The following is a 19,529-nucleotide window of genomic DNA, read 5'->3' as shown; positions in this document are numbered from 1 at the left end:
CTTCTGCAAACTCTCGCGCAGTCAGTCTTCCATTTGCACGCGCAATTTCGTTGATGTTCCTGATGTGAACGTCGTCGGCAGACGTCGAATGGCGGCCCGAACAAGGGTCACCGTTAACTTCCTTCCGGCCATTTAAACCGTGTGAACCATTCGTAACACACAGTACGGCTTAAGCACTTGTCGCCGTAGGGTTCCTACATTATTTGGCGTGTCCCTGTAAAGGTTTTCTTGAGTTTCATGCACAGTTTAATGCAGACGCGTTGTTCCTCTAACTCTGCCATCTTTTTAAAACCGCAAGCTATGCGACTCAATGCTCTACTCTACGAGGTGCATTCAAGTTCTAAGGCCTCCGATTTTTTTTCTCCGGACTGGAAAGAGATAGAAACATGCGTATTGTTTTATAATGAGGCCGCGTTCATTGTCAATACGTCCCAGAGATGGCAGCACCGTACGACAGATGGAATTTTACCACCAGCGGCGAGAATGAGAACTGTTTTAAATACTTAAAATGGCGACGTTTTCCTTACTTGAACAGTGTGCAATCATTCGTTTTCTGAATTTCGGTGGTGTGAAACCAATTGAAATTCATCGACAGTTGAAGGAGACATGTGGTGATGGAGTTATGGATGAGTCGAAAGTGCGTTCATGGGTGCAACAGTTTAATGAAGGCAGAACATCGTGTGACAACAAACTGAAACAACCTCGGGCTCGCAAAAGCCGGTCTGACGACATGATCGAGAAAGTGGAGAGAATTGATTTGGGGGATCGCCGAATGACTGTTGAACAGATCACCTCCAGGGTTGGCATTTCTGTGGGTTCTGTGCACACAATCCTGCATGACGACCTGAAAATGCGAAAAGTGTCATCCAGGTGGGTGCCACGAATGCTGACAGATGACCACATGGCTGCCCGTGTGGCATGTTGCCAAGCAATGTTGACCCACAACGACAGCATGAATGGGACTTTCTTTTCGTCGGTTGTGACAATGGATGAGACGTGGATGCCATTTTTCAATCCAGAAACAAAGCGCCAGTCAGCTCAATGGAAGCACACAGATTCACTGCCACCAAAAAAATTTTGGGTAACCGCCAGTGCTGAAAAAATGATGGTGTCCATGTTCTGGGACAGCGAGGGCGTAATCCTTACCCATTGCGTTCCAAAGGGCACTACGGTAACAGGTGCATCCTACGAAAATGTTTTGAAGAACAAATCCCCTCCTGCACTGCAACAAAAACGTCCGCGATGGGCGGCGCGTGTGCTGTTTCACCAAGACAACGCACCCGCACATCCAGCTAACGTTACGCAACAGTTTCTTCGTGATTCCTCATGCTCCCTACTCACCCGACCTGGCTCCTAGTGACTTTTGGCTTTTTCCAACAATGAAAGACACTCTCCGTGGCCGCACATTCACCATCCGTGCTGCTATTGCCGCAGCGACTTTCCAGTGGTCAAAACAGACTCCTAAAGAAGCCTTCGCCGCTGCCATGGAATCATGGCGTCAGTGTTGTGAAAAATGTGTACGTCTGCAGGGCGATTACGTCGAGAAGTAACGCCAGTTTCATCGATTTCGGGTGAGTAGTTAATTAGAAAAAAAAAATCGGAGGCCTTAGAACTTGAATGCACCTCGTATACGGCATTGAATAATAACGAACAGATATACAACAGTGTTTCACATTAAGTATAGGCGAGTGCAGAGATGCCAACCGCATTTCGCTCCAACAACCATTGTCGCGAAATTACGAATGTCCGGGGACTTTTTGAACAGACCTTGAACGTATTCGGGAAGAGTGGGACATTCGACACTTTCCATCCCTTTCATTTCCACACTTGTCAGTAATAGTACAACCACATCGCAGTATTGTACAAGGACACAAAGCACAAATACTCTCTTGACACACTGCGTGGAAGAGAGAAACTTGGGAAACTGCTGTAAGAAACAGCTTCGTACGCCTACAAAGCGAGTCAAACATTCTGTTTCGAACTAATGGCTAGACAGCCAACCTGTTTTATCACCCAGACAGATGCACTAGTCAGCAATGCGTAACCGCTGCCGACGAGTCATTACCGCTAATGTTTATGGCAGTGGCCCCTTAAGCTGACAACAGTAGGAAGTTTCCCAGGGAAGAAAGAATCGGTAGACCGAAGATTCTGAACAGGCCATGCACTAACACAGTTTAAGATTCACCTCAGTTTGCTTCGTGCCAGCGTAGTCAGAGACCAGCACGCAAAACAAACAAGCCAATGCAAAGGAAAAGGTTGAATTTTCTAGCGCCAAATTCAACTTTCAACTCCCCCCCTCCCTCTTTTCGTAAACGTGAGGTACGAAATGAACACGGTTCACATGAAAAGCGGCGAGACGAAAGTATGGCGTTGTAAGAATGTCACTTATGTGGTATCAATAGCGAAAGCTGCACATCTAGAAAAAGGAAGAACAAACATTACGTGTTGATGTCCCATCGGCGACGATGTTGTTAGAGGCGCAACACACGAGATGCTCGGAAATCACGTAAACCAAGGAATAAATATATTAAGCGCATAAAATGTGCATCCGTTGCTCCCTTCGCCGTCATTGATCACTGTATAATGAGGGTTGCCCAGGACACCACATTCACTATTGACCGATGTGTTGACCGAGGTGCGGATGGTCCAAATGTTAACGTGAGCTCAAATATGGATAACCCCAAAAAACCTCCAGTGAACGATGAGAAATACCATTTTGTTACATATTGTGGAAGGAAGTTAAGGGAAAATATATGTAACCGAAGATTGGATTAGTTGGTTCCAAGAGCTGAGGCCGACTGTAACTGAATACCTCACAAGAAATTCCTGACAGGTTCGTAACTTGTGCAGTGGATTTCGCTAGAGCACACCAGAATTTAAGTCAACCAATCTGCATTTAATGACGTGTTGTAAGATGGACAGTGTGGAGTTGTACATCAAGCTGACATTCAATCATTTCGTGAACAGTGAAGATTATTCACTGAGTCATTCATTAATCGTTTTCCGTTGATTAAATAACTAAGGACTTTCAAGGACATACAGAGTGATCGCAATGTCCCATTACTCCGTATGTATTTCGTAGATATTACTGAATTGTTGTTTTTCCTCGTTGCAGGTGCTGATATACATCTAAATCATGGTTGATAGGCGCACCCTACTACACTCTGAAGGAAGCAATCGTAATGAGCAGTGGGTTCGCAAAGAGCCACACAGAGGAAAATCAGTGAGAGATATTGAGCATGATTTCACTGTAAGGTTTCAGAAATCTTTCCCCACTAAAACCAACAACTTTACGAAAAAAAAGGCTTTTTGCAACAGGTTGCACCAAAAATAAACCCCGTTGAGGACGTCCCGACACACGGCTGGAAACTTGCCTGGAGGCAGGCACTGTCCGTCGATCGTTCGCCATAGAAGTCCATTCGTAAGCCACAGGAATCAGGAGTTTCAAACTCGACATTAGAAAAACATATGAAGAATGAATTGAAGTTAAAGGCATTTACACCTTCGTTTGCAAATGAACTGAGTGATAATGTGCAGATACGTCATAAGGCCTGCGGGCGGATAGTTGATGTTTTAACAACTCTTTCTTGAAGGAGGAAAGAGTTTTTCTCGGTCAAGGGTGGAATACTCGTAGTCCAAAAGCAAGAAACATTTATTTATAAAGAAAAACAACCCTTTTATGAAGAATATGAACACAACTCATCACATGTCACGCATTACCTCGGCTGCAGTGTCTGGAACCCACTGGGGTAGCTCCACATTTCTTTGACGCTGCTGTGAATCAGAGTCCGTATCTCACTATGTTACATCTACATCTACATCTACATGACTACTCTGCAATTCACATTTAAGTGCTTGGCAGAGGGTTCATCGAACCACAATCATATTATCTCTCTACCATTCCACTCCCGAACAGCGCGCGGGAAAAACGAACACCTAAACCTTTCTGTTCGAGCTCTGATTTCTCTTATTTTATTTTGATGATCATTCCTACCTATGTAGGTTGGGCTCAACAAAATATTTTCGCATTCGGAAGAGAAAGTTGACGACTGAAATTTCGTAAACAGATCTCGCCGCGACGAAAAGCGTCTTTGCTTTAATGACTTCCATCCCAACTCGCGTATCATATCTGCCACACTCTCTATTACGTGATAATACAAAACGAGCTGCCCTTTTTGCACCCTTTCGATGTCCTCCGTCAATCCCACCTGGTAAGGATCCCACACCGCGCAGCAATATTCTAACAGAGGACGAACGAGTGTAGTGTAAGCTGTCTCTTTAGTGGACTTGCATCTTCTAAGTGTCCTGCCAATGAAACGCAACCTTTGGCTCGCCTTCCCCACAATATTATCTATGTGGTCTTTCCAACTGAAGTTGTTCGAAATTTTAACACCCAGGTACTTAGTTGAACTGACAGCCTTGAGAATTGTACTATTTATCGAGTAATCGAATTCCAACGGATTTCTTTTGGAACTCATGTGGATCACCTCACACTTTTCATTATTTAGCGTCAACTGCCACCTGCCACACCATACAGCAATGTTTTCTAAATCGCTTTGCAACTGATACTTGTCTTCGGATGACCTTACTAGACGGTAAATTACAGCATCATCTGCGAACAATCTAAGAGAACTGCTCAGATTGTCACCCAGGTCATTTATATAGATCAGGAACAGCAGAGGCCCCAGGACGCTTCCCTGGGGAATACCTGATATCACTTCTGTTTTACTCGATGATTTGCCGTCTATTACTACGAACTGCGACCTTCCTGACAGGAAATCACGAATCCAGTCGCACAACTGAGACGATACCCCATAGGCCTGCAGCTTGATTAGAAGTCGCTTGTGAGGAACGGTGTCAAAAGCTTTCCGGAAATCCAGAAATACAGAATCAACCTGAGATCCCCTGTCGATAGCGGCCATTACTTCGTGCGAATAAAGAGCTAGCTGCGTTGCACAAGAACGATGTTCTCTGAAACCATGCTGATTACGCATCAATAGATCGTTCCCTTCGAGGTGATTCATAATGTTTGAATACAGTGTATGCTCCAAACCCCTACTGCAAACCGCGGGACTGCTACGGCCGCAGGTTCGAACCTGCCTCGGACATGAGTGTGTGTGATGTCCTTAGGTTAGTTAGGTTTAAGTAGTTCTAAGTTCTAGGGGACTTATGACCTAAGATGTTGAGTCCCATAGTGCTCAGAGCCATTTTGAACCCTACTGCATACCGACGTCAATGATATCATTTTTCAATGATATCATTTGTTTATTCTACATCTGGAAGATCGGGGACAAATTGGTCGTGCACAGTTCCAGCAGAATGGAGGACCAGACCATTACGCTATTGCCGTTAGAGACTATCTCAATGTGATATTTCGTGATAAACGGATTGGACATCGTTCTGTCCATTTGCCTGCAGATTTGGAATGGTCATCCCGAAATACTGAACTGTCATCTTGCGACAATGCATTTTGGGGCTTCGTTAAACAGAAGGTTGCTGCCACACATTACGAGACAGTTGACGAACTTAAGGGTGCTCTTCGACGCATATTTACTGCCATCACGCCAGCGATGTTGAGGAGAATGTCACATTGAACGGAGAGGGAAATCATATTCTGTTATGAAAACGATAGTGTGCACACAGATACTCTAGAATAAATACACTGGAGAGCCAAAGAAACTGGTACACCTGCCTAATATCGTGCATGGCCCCCGTGAGCACTCAGAAGTGCCGCAGTACGACGTGGCATGGACTCGACTAATGTCTGAACCTGTGCTGGAGGGAACGGACACCATGAATCGTGCAGGGCTGTCCACAAACCCGTAAGAGTACGAAGGATGGAGATCTCTTCTGAACAGCGCGTTGCGTCACATCCAGATATGCTCAATAATGTTCATGTCTGGAGAGTCTGATGGCCAGAGGAAGTGTTTAAACTCAGAAGAGTATTCCTAGGACCACTATGTAGCAATTCTGGACGTGTAGGGTGTCGCATTGTCCTGCGGGAATTGCCCAAGTCAGTCGGAATGCACAATGAACATGAATGGAGGCAGGTAATCAGACAGGATGATTACGTATGTGTCACCTATCAGAGTCGTGTCTAGACATATCAGGGGTTCCACGTCACTCCAACTGCACACGCCCCACACCATTACAGAGCCTCCACCAGCTTGAACAGTCCCCTGCTGACATGCAGGGTCCATGGATTCATGAGGTTGTCGCCATACTCTGTAAACGTCCATCCGCTCGATTCTATTTGAAACGAGACAACATGTTTCCAGTCATGAACTGTCTAATGTCGGTGTTGACGGGTCTGGGCGAGGCGTAAGGTTTGCGTCGTGCAGTCATCAAGGGTAAACGAGTGGGCCTTCGGCTCCGAAAGTCCATATCGATGATGTTTCGTTGAATGGTGTGCACACTGACACTTGTTGATGACCCAGAACTGAAATCTGCAACAATTTGTGGAAGGGTTGCACTTCTATCACGTTGAACGATTCTCTTCAGGCGTCGTTGGTCCCGTTCTTGTAGGATCTTTTTCCGGCCGTAGTGATGTAGGAGATTTGATGTTTTACCTGGTTACTGATATTCACGGTAAACTCGTGAAACGGTCGTACGGGAAAATCCCCACTTTATCGCTACCTCGGAGATGCTGTGTCCCATCGCTCGTGCGCCGACTATAACACCACATTCAAACTCACTTAAATCTTGATAACCTGCCATTGTAGTAACAGTAACCGATCTAACAACTGCACCAGACAGTTGTCTTATATAGGCGTTGCCGAACGCAGTGCCGTACTGTCTGTCTGTTTATATGCCTATACCAGTTTCTATGGTGCTTCAGTCTAACAAAGAGAAGTCACACTACTTCAAAGTTGGTCTCTTCCAAGATCCCACATATATAATGCGACCATCTATGAATATGTAGACACACAATAGGGGGTAATGAGACTTCGTGATCAGTCTGCAGAATACTGATCTAGGCGACTCACAAGTACCGAGCGTGTTCCATTGTTCCTTTGTTCTTTCGAACACGGGAAACGCAGGTGTACTTGACTTTTGATCCCGTGACGTTGCGCTGCTCCGTGAATTCTGCAGTTGCCATTCTGGACTGTCTTGGCGATTCTTTGAATCCTTGTCACCAAATAGTATGTTACTGGTTTGGCGGCAGCGTTATTTTTAATTCTTGGAACTTTCGGTATATTCATACACAAGTTTATTGACTCAAAATACAAAGCAGTAATTTTGCGGAAATGTGAAAGTAGCAAATTAACAACTGAATACAAAACTGACGGTCGCGGTAGTTCTATACCTACTTAGAAATTCTATTAAAATGTAGAAGAGTTCAGATAACACACTAAAAAAACTAAAGTCCGCCAGAACGGGCCACGGAAGCGTAACGGAACCGACCAGCCGCCGTGTCATCCTCAGATTACGGGCGTCACTAAATGCGGATATGGAGGTGCATGGGGTCAGCAGACCGCTCTTCCGGTCTTATGTCAGTTTACGAGACCGGAGCCGCTACTTGTCAATCAAGTAGCTCCTCAGTTTGCCTCACAAGGGCTGAGTGCACCCCGCTTGCCAACAGGGCTCGGCAGATCGGATGGTTACGCATCCACGTGTTAGCCCAGCCCGGCAGCGCTTAACTTCGGTGATCTGACGGGAACTGATGTTACCATTGCGGCAAGCCAGCTGGCAGATGTAACACTTAGCAAATACAATAATCTGTTATAAGCTACACTGATGAATAACTATCAGCAAACTGCTGGAAACTATTTGTGCTTACTCGTGCTAAATTTAACGCAGAATAAACTGCTAACTTGAGAAAATCTGATACTTTCTCAGTTACAGCAAACAACATCTCTTTATCTTGTATTGATGGCTTAATATCTACAAAATCACACTGGTAACCAATTTATTACCCTGTGTCAGCTCGAAACTTCTAAAGATCCTAGCGTAAGAATATAAGATCCTACTCTGAACACCAGACAATAATGCAAAGTCTACATGATAATTTCTTTTCTGTATTATGATTTTGTAAAACGCAGATAACTAAAGCAGATGTTTGTTACTGGCGATAAATACTATTAAAGAGTAAGTGTGCTTGGGAATGAGCGAAAAATGTCCAAGGTCTTTGAAGAGGCCTGTACGAGATGTTTGCTTCTCTACTTTACGCAGTGTTCTTACTGCTTGCTTTTCCTGAACTAATACCTGCTTTATTTGCTTTAAGTGTTTTACCTCTGACGATAACTCCGCAAGAAAATAATGAACGGAAGAATGTAAAATACATTAGCGCCCCGAATCTTAAGTCAACGAAATGAGAGAACTTTCTAAGTGCTAAACATGCAACCCTTGCTTTTACTGAACTAATACCTCCTTTATTTGCTTTAAGTGCTTTACCGCAGACGATATTTCCGCAAGAAAATAATGAACGAAAGATTGTAAAATAAATTAGCGCCCCGATTCTTAAATCAACAAGTGCAAAACATGCCAAATTGGGCTTCTTGGTTACTTCATGTATCTGTTGACTCCGTTCTAACTTCCAGGTGGATTCTTCGGAAATTCACACAATGTGTCATGCAACGTATGCCTACTAACACCTATGTCTGGTATCAGCAGAAGGTTTCTGTTTGTCCTTGTTCGATTAAGAATTAAACTGTTTGCTGTTACATGAATTCTCGCCCTCTTTGTTGAGCAAGTGCTCTCTGCTAAACTAGGCAAGCTTCTGTAATACACTTTTTACACTTCAAATAAATATATTGCCATGTTCTAAGGATTTATAATATCCCTAATTTTGTATGCTTCTAAAGATGAAAAATTAATTTGTCGGAACCGGTAAAGCATAACAAAACTTATTTGAAACTGGTGACTGAAATTTATCTTGAAAAAAATAATATTTCAGTTGCTGCAAATTACAGCCACGAATAAAATATTTCTGGGATTAGTTTGATTCCACTGACGCAGTCTGTCAATGTGAATCCCTTGGTTATGTTATGAAAGTAAGATTCCGTCCATGTAAGAGCGATGCCATAGAATCGCAGTTTCCCATGTAGAATTTTGTGTCTGCACAATCAGAAGTTTTAATAACGTTGCAGAACAGACACCGTTAAACAATAACGACAATGTCCTTGAGACTTCATACGGACCCACTAGGTCAAAAATAAATAAATAAATAAATAAATACATCAGAACGTTTCACAGCTGAGGCACAGGTAAAAAGGTATATAGGAATTTTCTTAGCCAACGCTATCTTACTCGGTCGTTATCGTGCTTTTTATCATGTGCAACTTATCACTGTTTCCAAACGAACAGCGTAGCCTTTCAGTAACGCGAAAAGAAAATAACAAAGAGTTGCGGTCTGTATTGCATGTTGCCACCTATAAGTCTACGGGCATTCCTTAGCAATAGTGATGTGACTTATCGGAAAATGTAAATGTGTATCCATTTCGAGTCTTTATTTCATTCCGATGATTTACAATACAAAACACGAAAATGGGTGTAATTTGTTTGCGTTTTATCGGCTCATTTCACCCTTACTTTCGTTCATCACATTAGATGTTTTGGGAAGGCCTGCAGTGGTGTCATTCATGATTTAAATAATGAAAACTGCACCAGTTACTTATTTTTTGCATGTGTGCTTTTCTGTCTCTCTTTTAGAAGTTTCTGGTATTCTGCCTCCTCCATTATACAGAATATCACACACACCCAAATCATTATAGTGATGATTTGCATCTGTGTGATATGGAGGAGGCACAATACCTTCTAACTTCGAAAAGAAGCAAGAGAGGCAGAAAGGGACACATGCAAACAGCGCCAACCATTTTCATGTAAACAAATGCGAAAATTCACTTGAAAATGAGAATAAATTCTCGAAATGCGTTGTGCTAAGCGGTAAAAAATAAGCAATTGTTGCCATTTTCATTATTTAAACAATTATTTCATCCTCCTGCAGTAATGACTAACGTGCCAAAAACTTCACATGATCCTTTCAGCTTTTTGCTTCACGGTGTATAGCACACTGGCCTCGCATTCGAGAGGACGACGGTTCAATCCCGCGTCCGGCCATCCTGATGTAGGTTTTCCGTGATTTCCCTAGATCACTCCAGGCAAATGCCGGGATGGTTCCTTTCAAAGGGCACGGCCAACGTCCTTCCCCATCCTCCCCTAATCCGAGCTTGTGCTCCGTCTCTAATGACCTCGTTGTCGACGGGACGTTAAACACCAATATCCTCCTCCTCCTCCTTCACGGTGTAGCGGATATTCCTGTCTTTATCCCAGTGCGTCGATACACCACCAGATGTCTACGCTGACAAGGTTGACATTACTTTAGTCATCACCGGAAGACAACTCATAATCAGAACTTCACATTTAGACGACAGGAAAATAACTCAGAATCCACATCAACGATCGTATCTGGAACAGAATCAGCGACATTTCAGGTGATGGCTTCTTGCTTTAGCTGTATGGAAGTGGGCTGCACTACTTGAAACTGTAAAAAAAAGTAATTGCTAACAAATACTGTCTTGTTTGTTAATGACAAAGCGAATTAAAGCAATCTTTCTCAGTCAGTAGCATGTATAACGCAAGAACTCCAGTACAATGAGCGTTGCTTCAAACCTCTAAAAGTCTCTTTCTTCAATTGGTATCACAAGCCACTGTTCTTGTATAACACTTCTCACTACGCCTTTGGATAAATGATCAAAACTTTTAGTGGCAGCACTGTGCGCACCTTTTTTGTGCTAAAGGCAACCTTAAAGTGGAATAATGAATGTCATTTATTCTTCTGGTATTATAATTTTGTACATCTTGTTCCTTTTCAACTGTAATAGGTTCTTTATGAGGCAATAAACACAGAGTGAAGCAGAGGCAAAATTCCCACGTCCTTGAACAGTTATCTACATGATGATCGTGGGCGACACCACATGTTATTCTTATAGCAGGTTTTTAAGCAGTGAAGACTATCTTTCTTAAGGATGAGTTAACACAGAGCATTATCCCAATGACATACTTGAATGAAAATAAGCAGAATACGTTAGTTCACTGATTGACGTCTCCTCAAGATTTGCAATAAACCGAAGTACAAATGTGGTAGAAGGAAGTTATTTTAGGAGTTTTAAAATGTTTCACCCAGTTTAAATTCTCATGAATACAGGCACCGAAAGATTATTATTTCTCACCATGTGTTACATTTATCATTGATACTGCATATCTACAGGTGCAGAACTGACTATGTTTCGAAATTGAGAGTGGGACCATTAGCAGAAAACAATGACTAATACCTTTTAAGAAGTTTACACACCATTTCTTCTGCTGCTGTTTATATGTTTAGATTGATCCGCAAAAATAACTACTCTGCTTGTTGTAAATTATACAAATGTCGTTTACACACATGAGAAACGGCAGTGGACCTAACACTGAGCCTTGTGGAACTTCATAAGAGAGCCTGTGACCAACGAAACACAAAGCTACAGGTTATTCAAAAAGTTGTACATACAACATACGCAAGCCTCATCGATATAAAACCCACCTCTTGGTGGATGTATGGTGCTCTGAAATGAGTAGTGGAAAGTAATAAATTATAAATGTGACTGTTTACAGCAATTTGTACGAGGGCCATTCTAAAAACAAAGAAATTTTTATTCAAGATAATTAATTTACAACATATTTTGATATCTTAGCTATTTTTTACGTAATCGCTGCTCAAATTTAAACATTTATCGTCGCGCTCCACAGGCTTTCCTATGCCTTCTGCAAACTCAGTTGCCGCCAAGTTGTTGAACCAGTCACTAACGACCTCTTTCCGTTCATTGTCAATTCTATAGTGCTTTCTGGCCAAAAAAAAAATCCTTAAATTTGTGTAAAAGATGGAATCACTCGGGGTCAACTCCGGCAATAAGGCACATTGGCACATGACAAAAGCTTCCCACTTAAAGCTGTCGCAGGAACCCCATGGTCAACAGAGAGAATGCGAGTCAGCGTTATAGTGATGACAACAATCCACGTCATTGGTTTTGAACGGCGCGTCGTAGTCGGTGATGGGTGTGACAGTAGGTCGCTATCCCTCCTCTAGACATAAAGTCGACGAACAGGGCGCCCTTTCGATTCCAAAACAGTTTGGCTGTAACCTTCACGGTGCCCAGAATTTGTTTTGCTTTTTGGTTTTATTGAGGTCGTTATCATGCCATTTCACTGACTGACTGTCTCTGGACTTTTGTACGAAACCCAGATCACGTCACCAGTAACAATTTGGTTCAAAAACTGCTCTCCATCTTTGTCTTACTGATCGAGAAAAAATCAATACAGTTCCCATTCGTTGTTCATTGTGTTCATCTCTCAAAAGTCGAACCTTTTTCTGCATTCAGAAGCCGTTTTATACTACGAATCTCACACTTGGTGGTATCGTTAATTTTGTCACACATTTTAGAATCGCACATATAAACTCAAGCAGCCGTCCCTGCACGTTGTTTGACGTCACATCTACGACACGTCTCAGAAGGGAGTGGGGGGGGGGTAGAGGGGAGGTTAGGGGGATGAACTGAGCTGGTCGTCAGATCCAAACGTTATTTACTTTTAGAACGATACCCGTACTTTTGATATTCACAACAGTCAGAGTCAAGTCTACCCTAGCATATTCTCATTTAAAGACATTTTCCACGTTTGAATGTTGGCCCGTATGTCTAAAGAATTAAGACCTTTGTCATTTTGTTTCACTTCCTCTGAGCCATCAAAGAGAGAGAGAGAGTGCGTAATAGTTATGGCATTAGATTTATATTTAAATTCTCATTTTGGTTGTTGTTCTTGTTGTTGTGGTCTTCAGTCCTGAGACTGGTTTGATGCAGTTCTCCATGCTACCCTGTCTTCTGCAAGCTTCTTCATCTCCCAGTACTTGCTGCAACATACATCCTTCTGAATCTCCTTAGTGTATTCAACTTTTGGTCTTCCTCTACGATTTTTACCCTCCACGCTGCCCTCCAATGCCAAATTTGTGATCCCTTGATGCCTCAGAACATGTCCTACCAACCAGTCCCTTCTTCTTGTCAAGTTGTGCCACAAACTCCTCTTCTCCCCAATTCTATTCAATACCTCCTCATTAGTTATGTGATCATTTTGGTACTGTTCGTAAATCGCTTTAGGGAAATACATGGTTGATCCAGAACGAGATTTTCACTCTGCAGCGGAGTGTTCGCTGATATGAAACTTCCTGGCAGATTAATACTGTGTGCCGGACCGAGACTCGAACTCGGGACCTTTGCCTTTCGCGGGCAAGTGCTCTAACAACTGAGTTGCCCAAGCACGACTCACGCTCCGTCCTCACGGCTTTACTTCTGCCAGTATCTCGTCTCCTACCTTCCAAACTTTACAGAAGCTCTCCTGCGAACCTTGCAGAACTAGAGACGAGATACTGGCAGAAGTAAAGCTGTGAGGACGAGGCGTGAGTCGTGCTTGGGTAGCTCAGTTGGTAGAGCACTTGCCCGCGAAAGGCAAAGGTCCCGAGTTCGAGTCTCGGTCCGGCACACAGTTTTAATCTGCCAGGAAGTTTCAGATACAGGATTGGTTCCTACAGCAGGGTCAAGAGCGATTTCTCTCTTCATCCAAGTGCTTCTCCTCTTCTGATCTCGATGTTGATCGGATGTAAAACTCGAAATTCCTGTTCTTTGCGCCATAGCATTATTTGTCAGACCAAGCAATGAAGATGCACAGACATAGAATCCGGGAGGACTGCCCAACAAGGACGTGGTACAATAACGGTAATGTAAAGTTTCATTCACGGATAGACGCTGTTAAATTGTCATCGACGCGCAGATAAACAAATATGGCCCAGCGTCATCAGAACTCTGACGAAGTCAGTTTCGCATAGACTGCAAATACCACAAGTGTAAATGCTTCGGCAGCAACAGCATCTGTTTACATACACGGTACACCTTTTTCAGAAGATGTAGCCGTGAGATGTCACACTAAGGAGGTCGATGTGTCAACATTCGGAGATATTCTGTATTTATTCCCATTCTTTTGCAGACATTCACGTTAGCAATTTCTCCTTACACGGGCAAGTTTAAGACATAGTTCATGGAACCAAAAAAACACAAAAAGCAAGACGTGCAAGACCTACGGAAGGAAAGAAGGAAGGAACGAGCATTTCGTCAACATGGATGTAATCAGAAACGGAGTATTAGTTCAGAGAGACAATGAGGAGGGCATGAAATCGTCATAGTCTTCTTGAATTAACCATGCAACCATTCTAATAGTTACTACACTACTGGTCATTAAAATCGCTACACCAAGAAGAAATGCATATAATAAACCGGTATTCTTTGGACAAATATATTATACTAGAACTGACATGTGATACATTTTCACGCAATTTGGGTGCATAGATCCTGAGAAATCAGTACCCAGAACAACCACCTCTGGCCGTAATAACGGCCTTGATACGCCTGGGCATTGAGTCAGACAGAGCTTGGATGGCGTGTACAGGTACAGCTGCCCATGCAGCTTCAACACGATAACATAGTTCATCAAGAGTAGTGACTGGCGTATTGTGACGAGCCAGTTGCTCGGCCACCATCGACTAGACGTTTTCAATTGGTGAGAGATCTGGAGAATGTGTTGGCCAGGTCACCAGTCGAACATTTTCTGTATCCAGAAAGGCCTGTACAGGACCCGTAACATGCGGTCGTGCATTATCCTGCTGAAATGTAGGGTTTCGCAGGGATCGAATGAAGGGTAGAGCCGCCGGCCGGAGTGGCCGAGCGGTTCTAGGCGCTTCAGTCTGGGACCGCGCGACCGCTACGGTCGCAGGTTCGAATCCAGCCTCGGGCATGGATGTGTGTAATGTCCCTAGGTTAGTTAGGTTTAAGTAGTTCTAAGTTCTAGGGGACTGATGACCTCCGTCTCATAGTGCTCAGAGCCATTTTGAAGGGTAGAGCTACGAGTCGTAAAACATCTGAACACTGTTGACAGTGCCGTCAATGCGAACAGGAGGTGACCGAGACGTGTAACCAACGGCACCCCATACCATCACGCCGGGTGATACGCCAGTATGGCGATGACGAATACACGCTTCCAGTGTGCATTCACCGCGATGTCGTCAAACACGGATGCGATCATCATGATGCTGTAAACAGAACTTGGATTTATCCGAAAAAAATGACGTTTTGCCATTCGTGCACCTAGGTTCGTCGTTGAGTACACCATCGCAGGCGCTCCTGTCCGATGCAGCGTCAAGAGTCACCGCAGCCATGGTTTCCGAGCTGATAGTCCATGCTGCTGCAAACGTCATCGAACTGTTCGTGCAGATGGTTGTTGTCTTGCAAATGTCCCCATCTGTTGACTCAGGGATCGAGACGTGGCTGCACGATCCGTTACAGCCATGCGGATAAGATGCCTGTCATCTCGACTGCTAGTGATGCGAGGCCGTTGGGATCCAGCACGGCGTTCCGTATTACCCTCCTGAACCCACTGATTCCATATTCTGCTAACAGTCATTGGATCTCGACCAACGCGAGCAGCAATGTCGCGATACGATAAACCGCAATCGCGATAGCCTACAATCCGACCTTTATCAAAGTCGGAAACGTGATGGTACGCATTTCTCCTCCTTACACGAGGCATCACAACAACGTTTCACCAGGCAACGCCTGTCAACTGCTGTTTGTGTATGAGAAATCTCTTGGAAACTTTCCTCATGTCAGCACGTTGTAGGTGTCGCCACCGGCGCCAACCTTGTGTGAATGCTCTGAAAAGCTAATCATTTGCATATCACAGCATCTTCTTCCTGTCGGTTAAATTTCGCGTCTGTAGCGTCATCTTCATGGTGTAGCAATTTTAATGGCCAGTAGTGTATTAAAATCCCGTCTTGATCACAAATTTATTTATTCCGGTAACCGGTTTCGACCACTGATTTACCACCAGAAGGAGGCTCCTGCTCACACAGCATTTTGGTCTGAAGATGACCACAGGCGTGGTCGAAACCGGTTACCAGAATAAATAAATTTGTGATCAAGACTGATTTTAATAGTAACTATTAGTTATAACATTGATCACTGTCTGCTCTTACGATGTATTCAAAAGTAATTATGCAATCATTCGTCTGAAATGATTAATGGTCAAATTCAACGACGAGTAAGAGAAACTGCTAACTACAATTTGCAGCTGGGAGCTGTACCTGGCTTGTAAACTCGCTAACAGGTATGCACACTCGTCACGGCCATGCTTTGAAGTATTCATGGTGTAATTCAGGCAACGGAAACAATGGACAACCTACATATAGATGGAATGTAGAGGCTAGGTTGCATTATTCCAGACTGGCTGTGATTTAGTGGGGCTAAGAACATGTACGCCTTCAACTTCGGACGCAGCTTCAAATAAATTAACGTAAATGTACCGTACGACTAATGTCATGAATTTATTTACTCACCTTCATAACAATAAATACCGTAACTTTTTATTTTATCCTACACATTGTCGTAAAGTGCTCGATGAAGACATTCCATCGAAGGTACTCTGCACCATTTTTGGGGAAAATTTAATCAGTCTGTAAAGGAGATTGCTTACAAAACAACTCTTGCGAACCAACCTAGAATCGCTCCAGTGTGTGGCACTCGTACCGTGTAGGACTATCTGGAGATACTGAATGTGTAAGAAGGGCAGCACGAATTGTCACAGGTTTGTACGACCTCTGGATATGAGTCACGGAGATACTGAAAAATCTGGAGATATACGCAAATTACCCTTGGAAATCTGACTACAAAATTTCAGAAACCTGCGTTAAGTGATGAATCCAGTAATATATTACAACCCTCCAAGTATCGCTCCCGTGGGGGTAGCCAAATCATGAGTATACTAATTACAGAGTGCACAGACGACAATCATTCTTCCCGTCCTTCAACCTTTAATGGAACGTGAGGAAATCCTTATAAATTGTGCAATGCTGTGTTTCCTCTGCCATTCACTTCACAGTTATTTGCAGTGTATAAGTGTTGATATTTTGCGCACCTTGAAGATAGTGCAAAAAGAGCACGCATCTTGAATAATTACGTTGTCAATACGTTTCACACACTACTGCATTGTATCATTTCATATAAGTAAGCCGATCCCCAACTATAAATTACCGATTAGTACAGCACTAACAGTGGGATCCGTGGGACGCTACACGCCCATGAACTGTATACTACGGCGACACTGTACAGGTCCTGCAGCAGTATTAAGCCCAAAGATGACACACACGAAAAACGGACGCGCAGGAGTCAGCGCTGTCAAAGCATTTTCCACTGTTACAGACTACGACCTATACGCTTGCGTACGTAAAAAGCCGCTTTGCTGCTTTAGCAGATATGGAGACGCACGTAGTAACTCAATGAAAAACGTGAAACGAAACACTTGGCGCGAAGAGCAGTAAAAATTCAGTTTGTACTTACCTTCTGCCTTCGGTAGACGCCGGCACGATCTCCTGAGGAGGTTGAGAAACATGTTCAACACTGAGGCTGCCGTAATACTGTAGACAGATCTTGGAAACGAGGCACAAGGTCGAGATCGTTTACCGCTGGACATTTTTTACGTCATTTCCAACAGCCCACTGACAGGGCTCGACTAGTCACGGGCATCTTGACTGCAGCCCCTCTCGCGGCACGGACCGTCGACCCCACCTCTTCTACAGTACTGTGCTGAATAGTTACTGGCTGGGCGCCCCCTCTCTTTCTCCCATCCACCGCCCCACCTCGCGCAATGACCTCGTACGCGCAGGCGCAGACGCGCTTCTGTGCGCCCAATTTCTCCGCTGCCACAGTGGCGGCGCGCGCGACAGTTGGTTCGTGAGCGTGCGAATGGGAGTGTGTTACTGAATGAGGCTGTGGGAGGATATGACAACATTGAAAGGGCGTGTAGGTGCAATACCGCTTCTACACCGGGCAGTAGATTCTGCAGAACGGTGGAGTCCTTAAATTTGTGCCATCTGTCGTCTTAGCGGACTCGTCCAAACATCAACCAACAATCTGATTTGATCCATTATAAATGGTTTTTGAAAGCCTGCGACTGTAGATACAATAGGTTTGTTTATAAATAAATAAATCTTCTGCTACCAGTCACGATTTTTCTTTATTTTACTATTCGCACGACGCGTTTCGAGAAATAATTCCCATTTTCAAGTGCGTTTTCTTGATGTGTGTTAAGCCATTTCTTTTGATGTTGTCAGTGTGTGTGAGTCTGCTTCATTTTGTTGACTTTTACTGTAATACATAAGAAACGCGATTTTTTAGTTGGGTTTTACTATTCGCACGACGCGTTTCGAAAAATAATTCCCATTTTCAAGTGCGTTTTCTTGATGTGTGTTAAGCCATTTCTTTTGATGTTGTCGGTGTGTGTGAGTGCTTCATTTTGTTGACTTTTACTGTAATACATAAGAAACGCGATTTTTTAGTATTACAGTAAAAGTCAACAAAATGAAGCAGACTCACACACACTGACAACATCAAAATAAATGGCTTAACACACATCAAGAAAACGCTCTTGAAAATGGGAATTATTTCTCGAAACGCGTCGTGCGAATAGTAAAATAAAGAAAAATCGTGACTGGTAGTAGAAGATTTATTTATTTATAAACAAACCTATCAACCAACAGTTAACAAACGCATTTTCTTGAATTCCCGTTTCTGCATTAACGGTTTGAGATGTTGTGACCGTATAATTTCAAAGAGATGTAAATAACAGCGATCCGAAGGAAGTCGGTGGAATAAATTACCGGCACTATAAAAGTGAGAGACAGCGGTTTTTTTTCTGTGAAATGGAACACAACGAGAAATGTATGCCTGTCTTGGTGAGCAAATTGTTCAAGGCTATATTATGCTTCGACTTTATTATTGGTTCGTATAAATATCACAATACTGCAGTGCCTGTGTTATTCTGATAACGATGCAAAGTTCCTTTGGACATGTCTTCATGTCCAAAGGAACAAGCACTGCAGTGTCCACAGCCGTTACGAAAAAATCAAATGAATTCGCAGTTGCGAATGACAACCATCAGCTGCAGAATGGAATGACGACAATGAAAATTTGTGCACGTATTTTAATTGTCGTCATTACATTCGACAGCTGATGGTAGTCCTTATTCGCAACTGCGAGTTCATTTGATTTTAATCTATATACCAAACGGCTAATCAAGGTTCGTCTTTCATAGTGCACGGTTCCATTCGCATGTTGCCTGTCTATCGGCTTTCAGGGGCAACAAAAATTTGATTTTCAGTATTTCACATAATTAATGGCCGAATTTAAGATTTTAAAATGCTGTGATACTCTGCTCATTAAGCGATAAATTTTGTGTTAGTATTACAGTTAGAAACCGTATATGTCTGGTGGTAGCATAACTCAACGGCGTGCAGATACCCAGGCTATATTCATCCAGTAAGAGATTGGGAACACTTACTGACTTGCAACAAACTTTAGACATAGTTTCACTTTCAGACCCTTTGCGAAACTTTTTCTCCTTTATACCCCCTGCAAAATGATGAAAGGGAAAAAAGCCTATCGCTATTTACATTAACG

The 19,529-nt window shown here is 43.3% G+C and overlaps 1 protein-coding gene across 1 annotated transcript in view; it reads right to left on the bottom strand.

Moving 5' to 3' along the window:
• Positions 1 to 17,657, bottom strand: part of LOC126456825 (platelet-activating factor acetylhydrolase-like) — an 84,167-nt gene extending 66,510 nt beyond the window's left edge. Inside the window, exon 1 of the mRNA XM_050092627.1 lies at positions 17,412 to 17,657. Within this exon, the coding sequence (XP_049948584.1) occupies positions 17,412 to 17,544 (133 nt within the window). The 5' untranslated portion in view covers positions 17,545 to 17,657. The remainder of the gene's footprint in view (positions 1 to 17,411) is intronic.
• Between the last annotated feature and the right edge of the window lie 1,872 nt (positions 17,658 to 19,529).

This window comes from Schistocerca serialis, chromosome 2, assembly GCF_023864345.2.
Source record: "Schistocerca serialis cubense isolate TAMUIC-IGC-003099 chromosome 2, iqSchSeri2.2, whole genome shotgun sequence".
Lineage (NCBI taxonomy): Eukaryota > Metazoa > Arthropoda > Insecta > Orthoptera > Acrididae > Schistocerca > Schistocerca serialis.
This window is presented reverse-complemented; position numbering and strand designations above follow the sequence as displayed.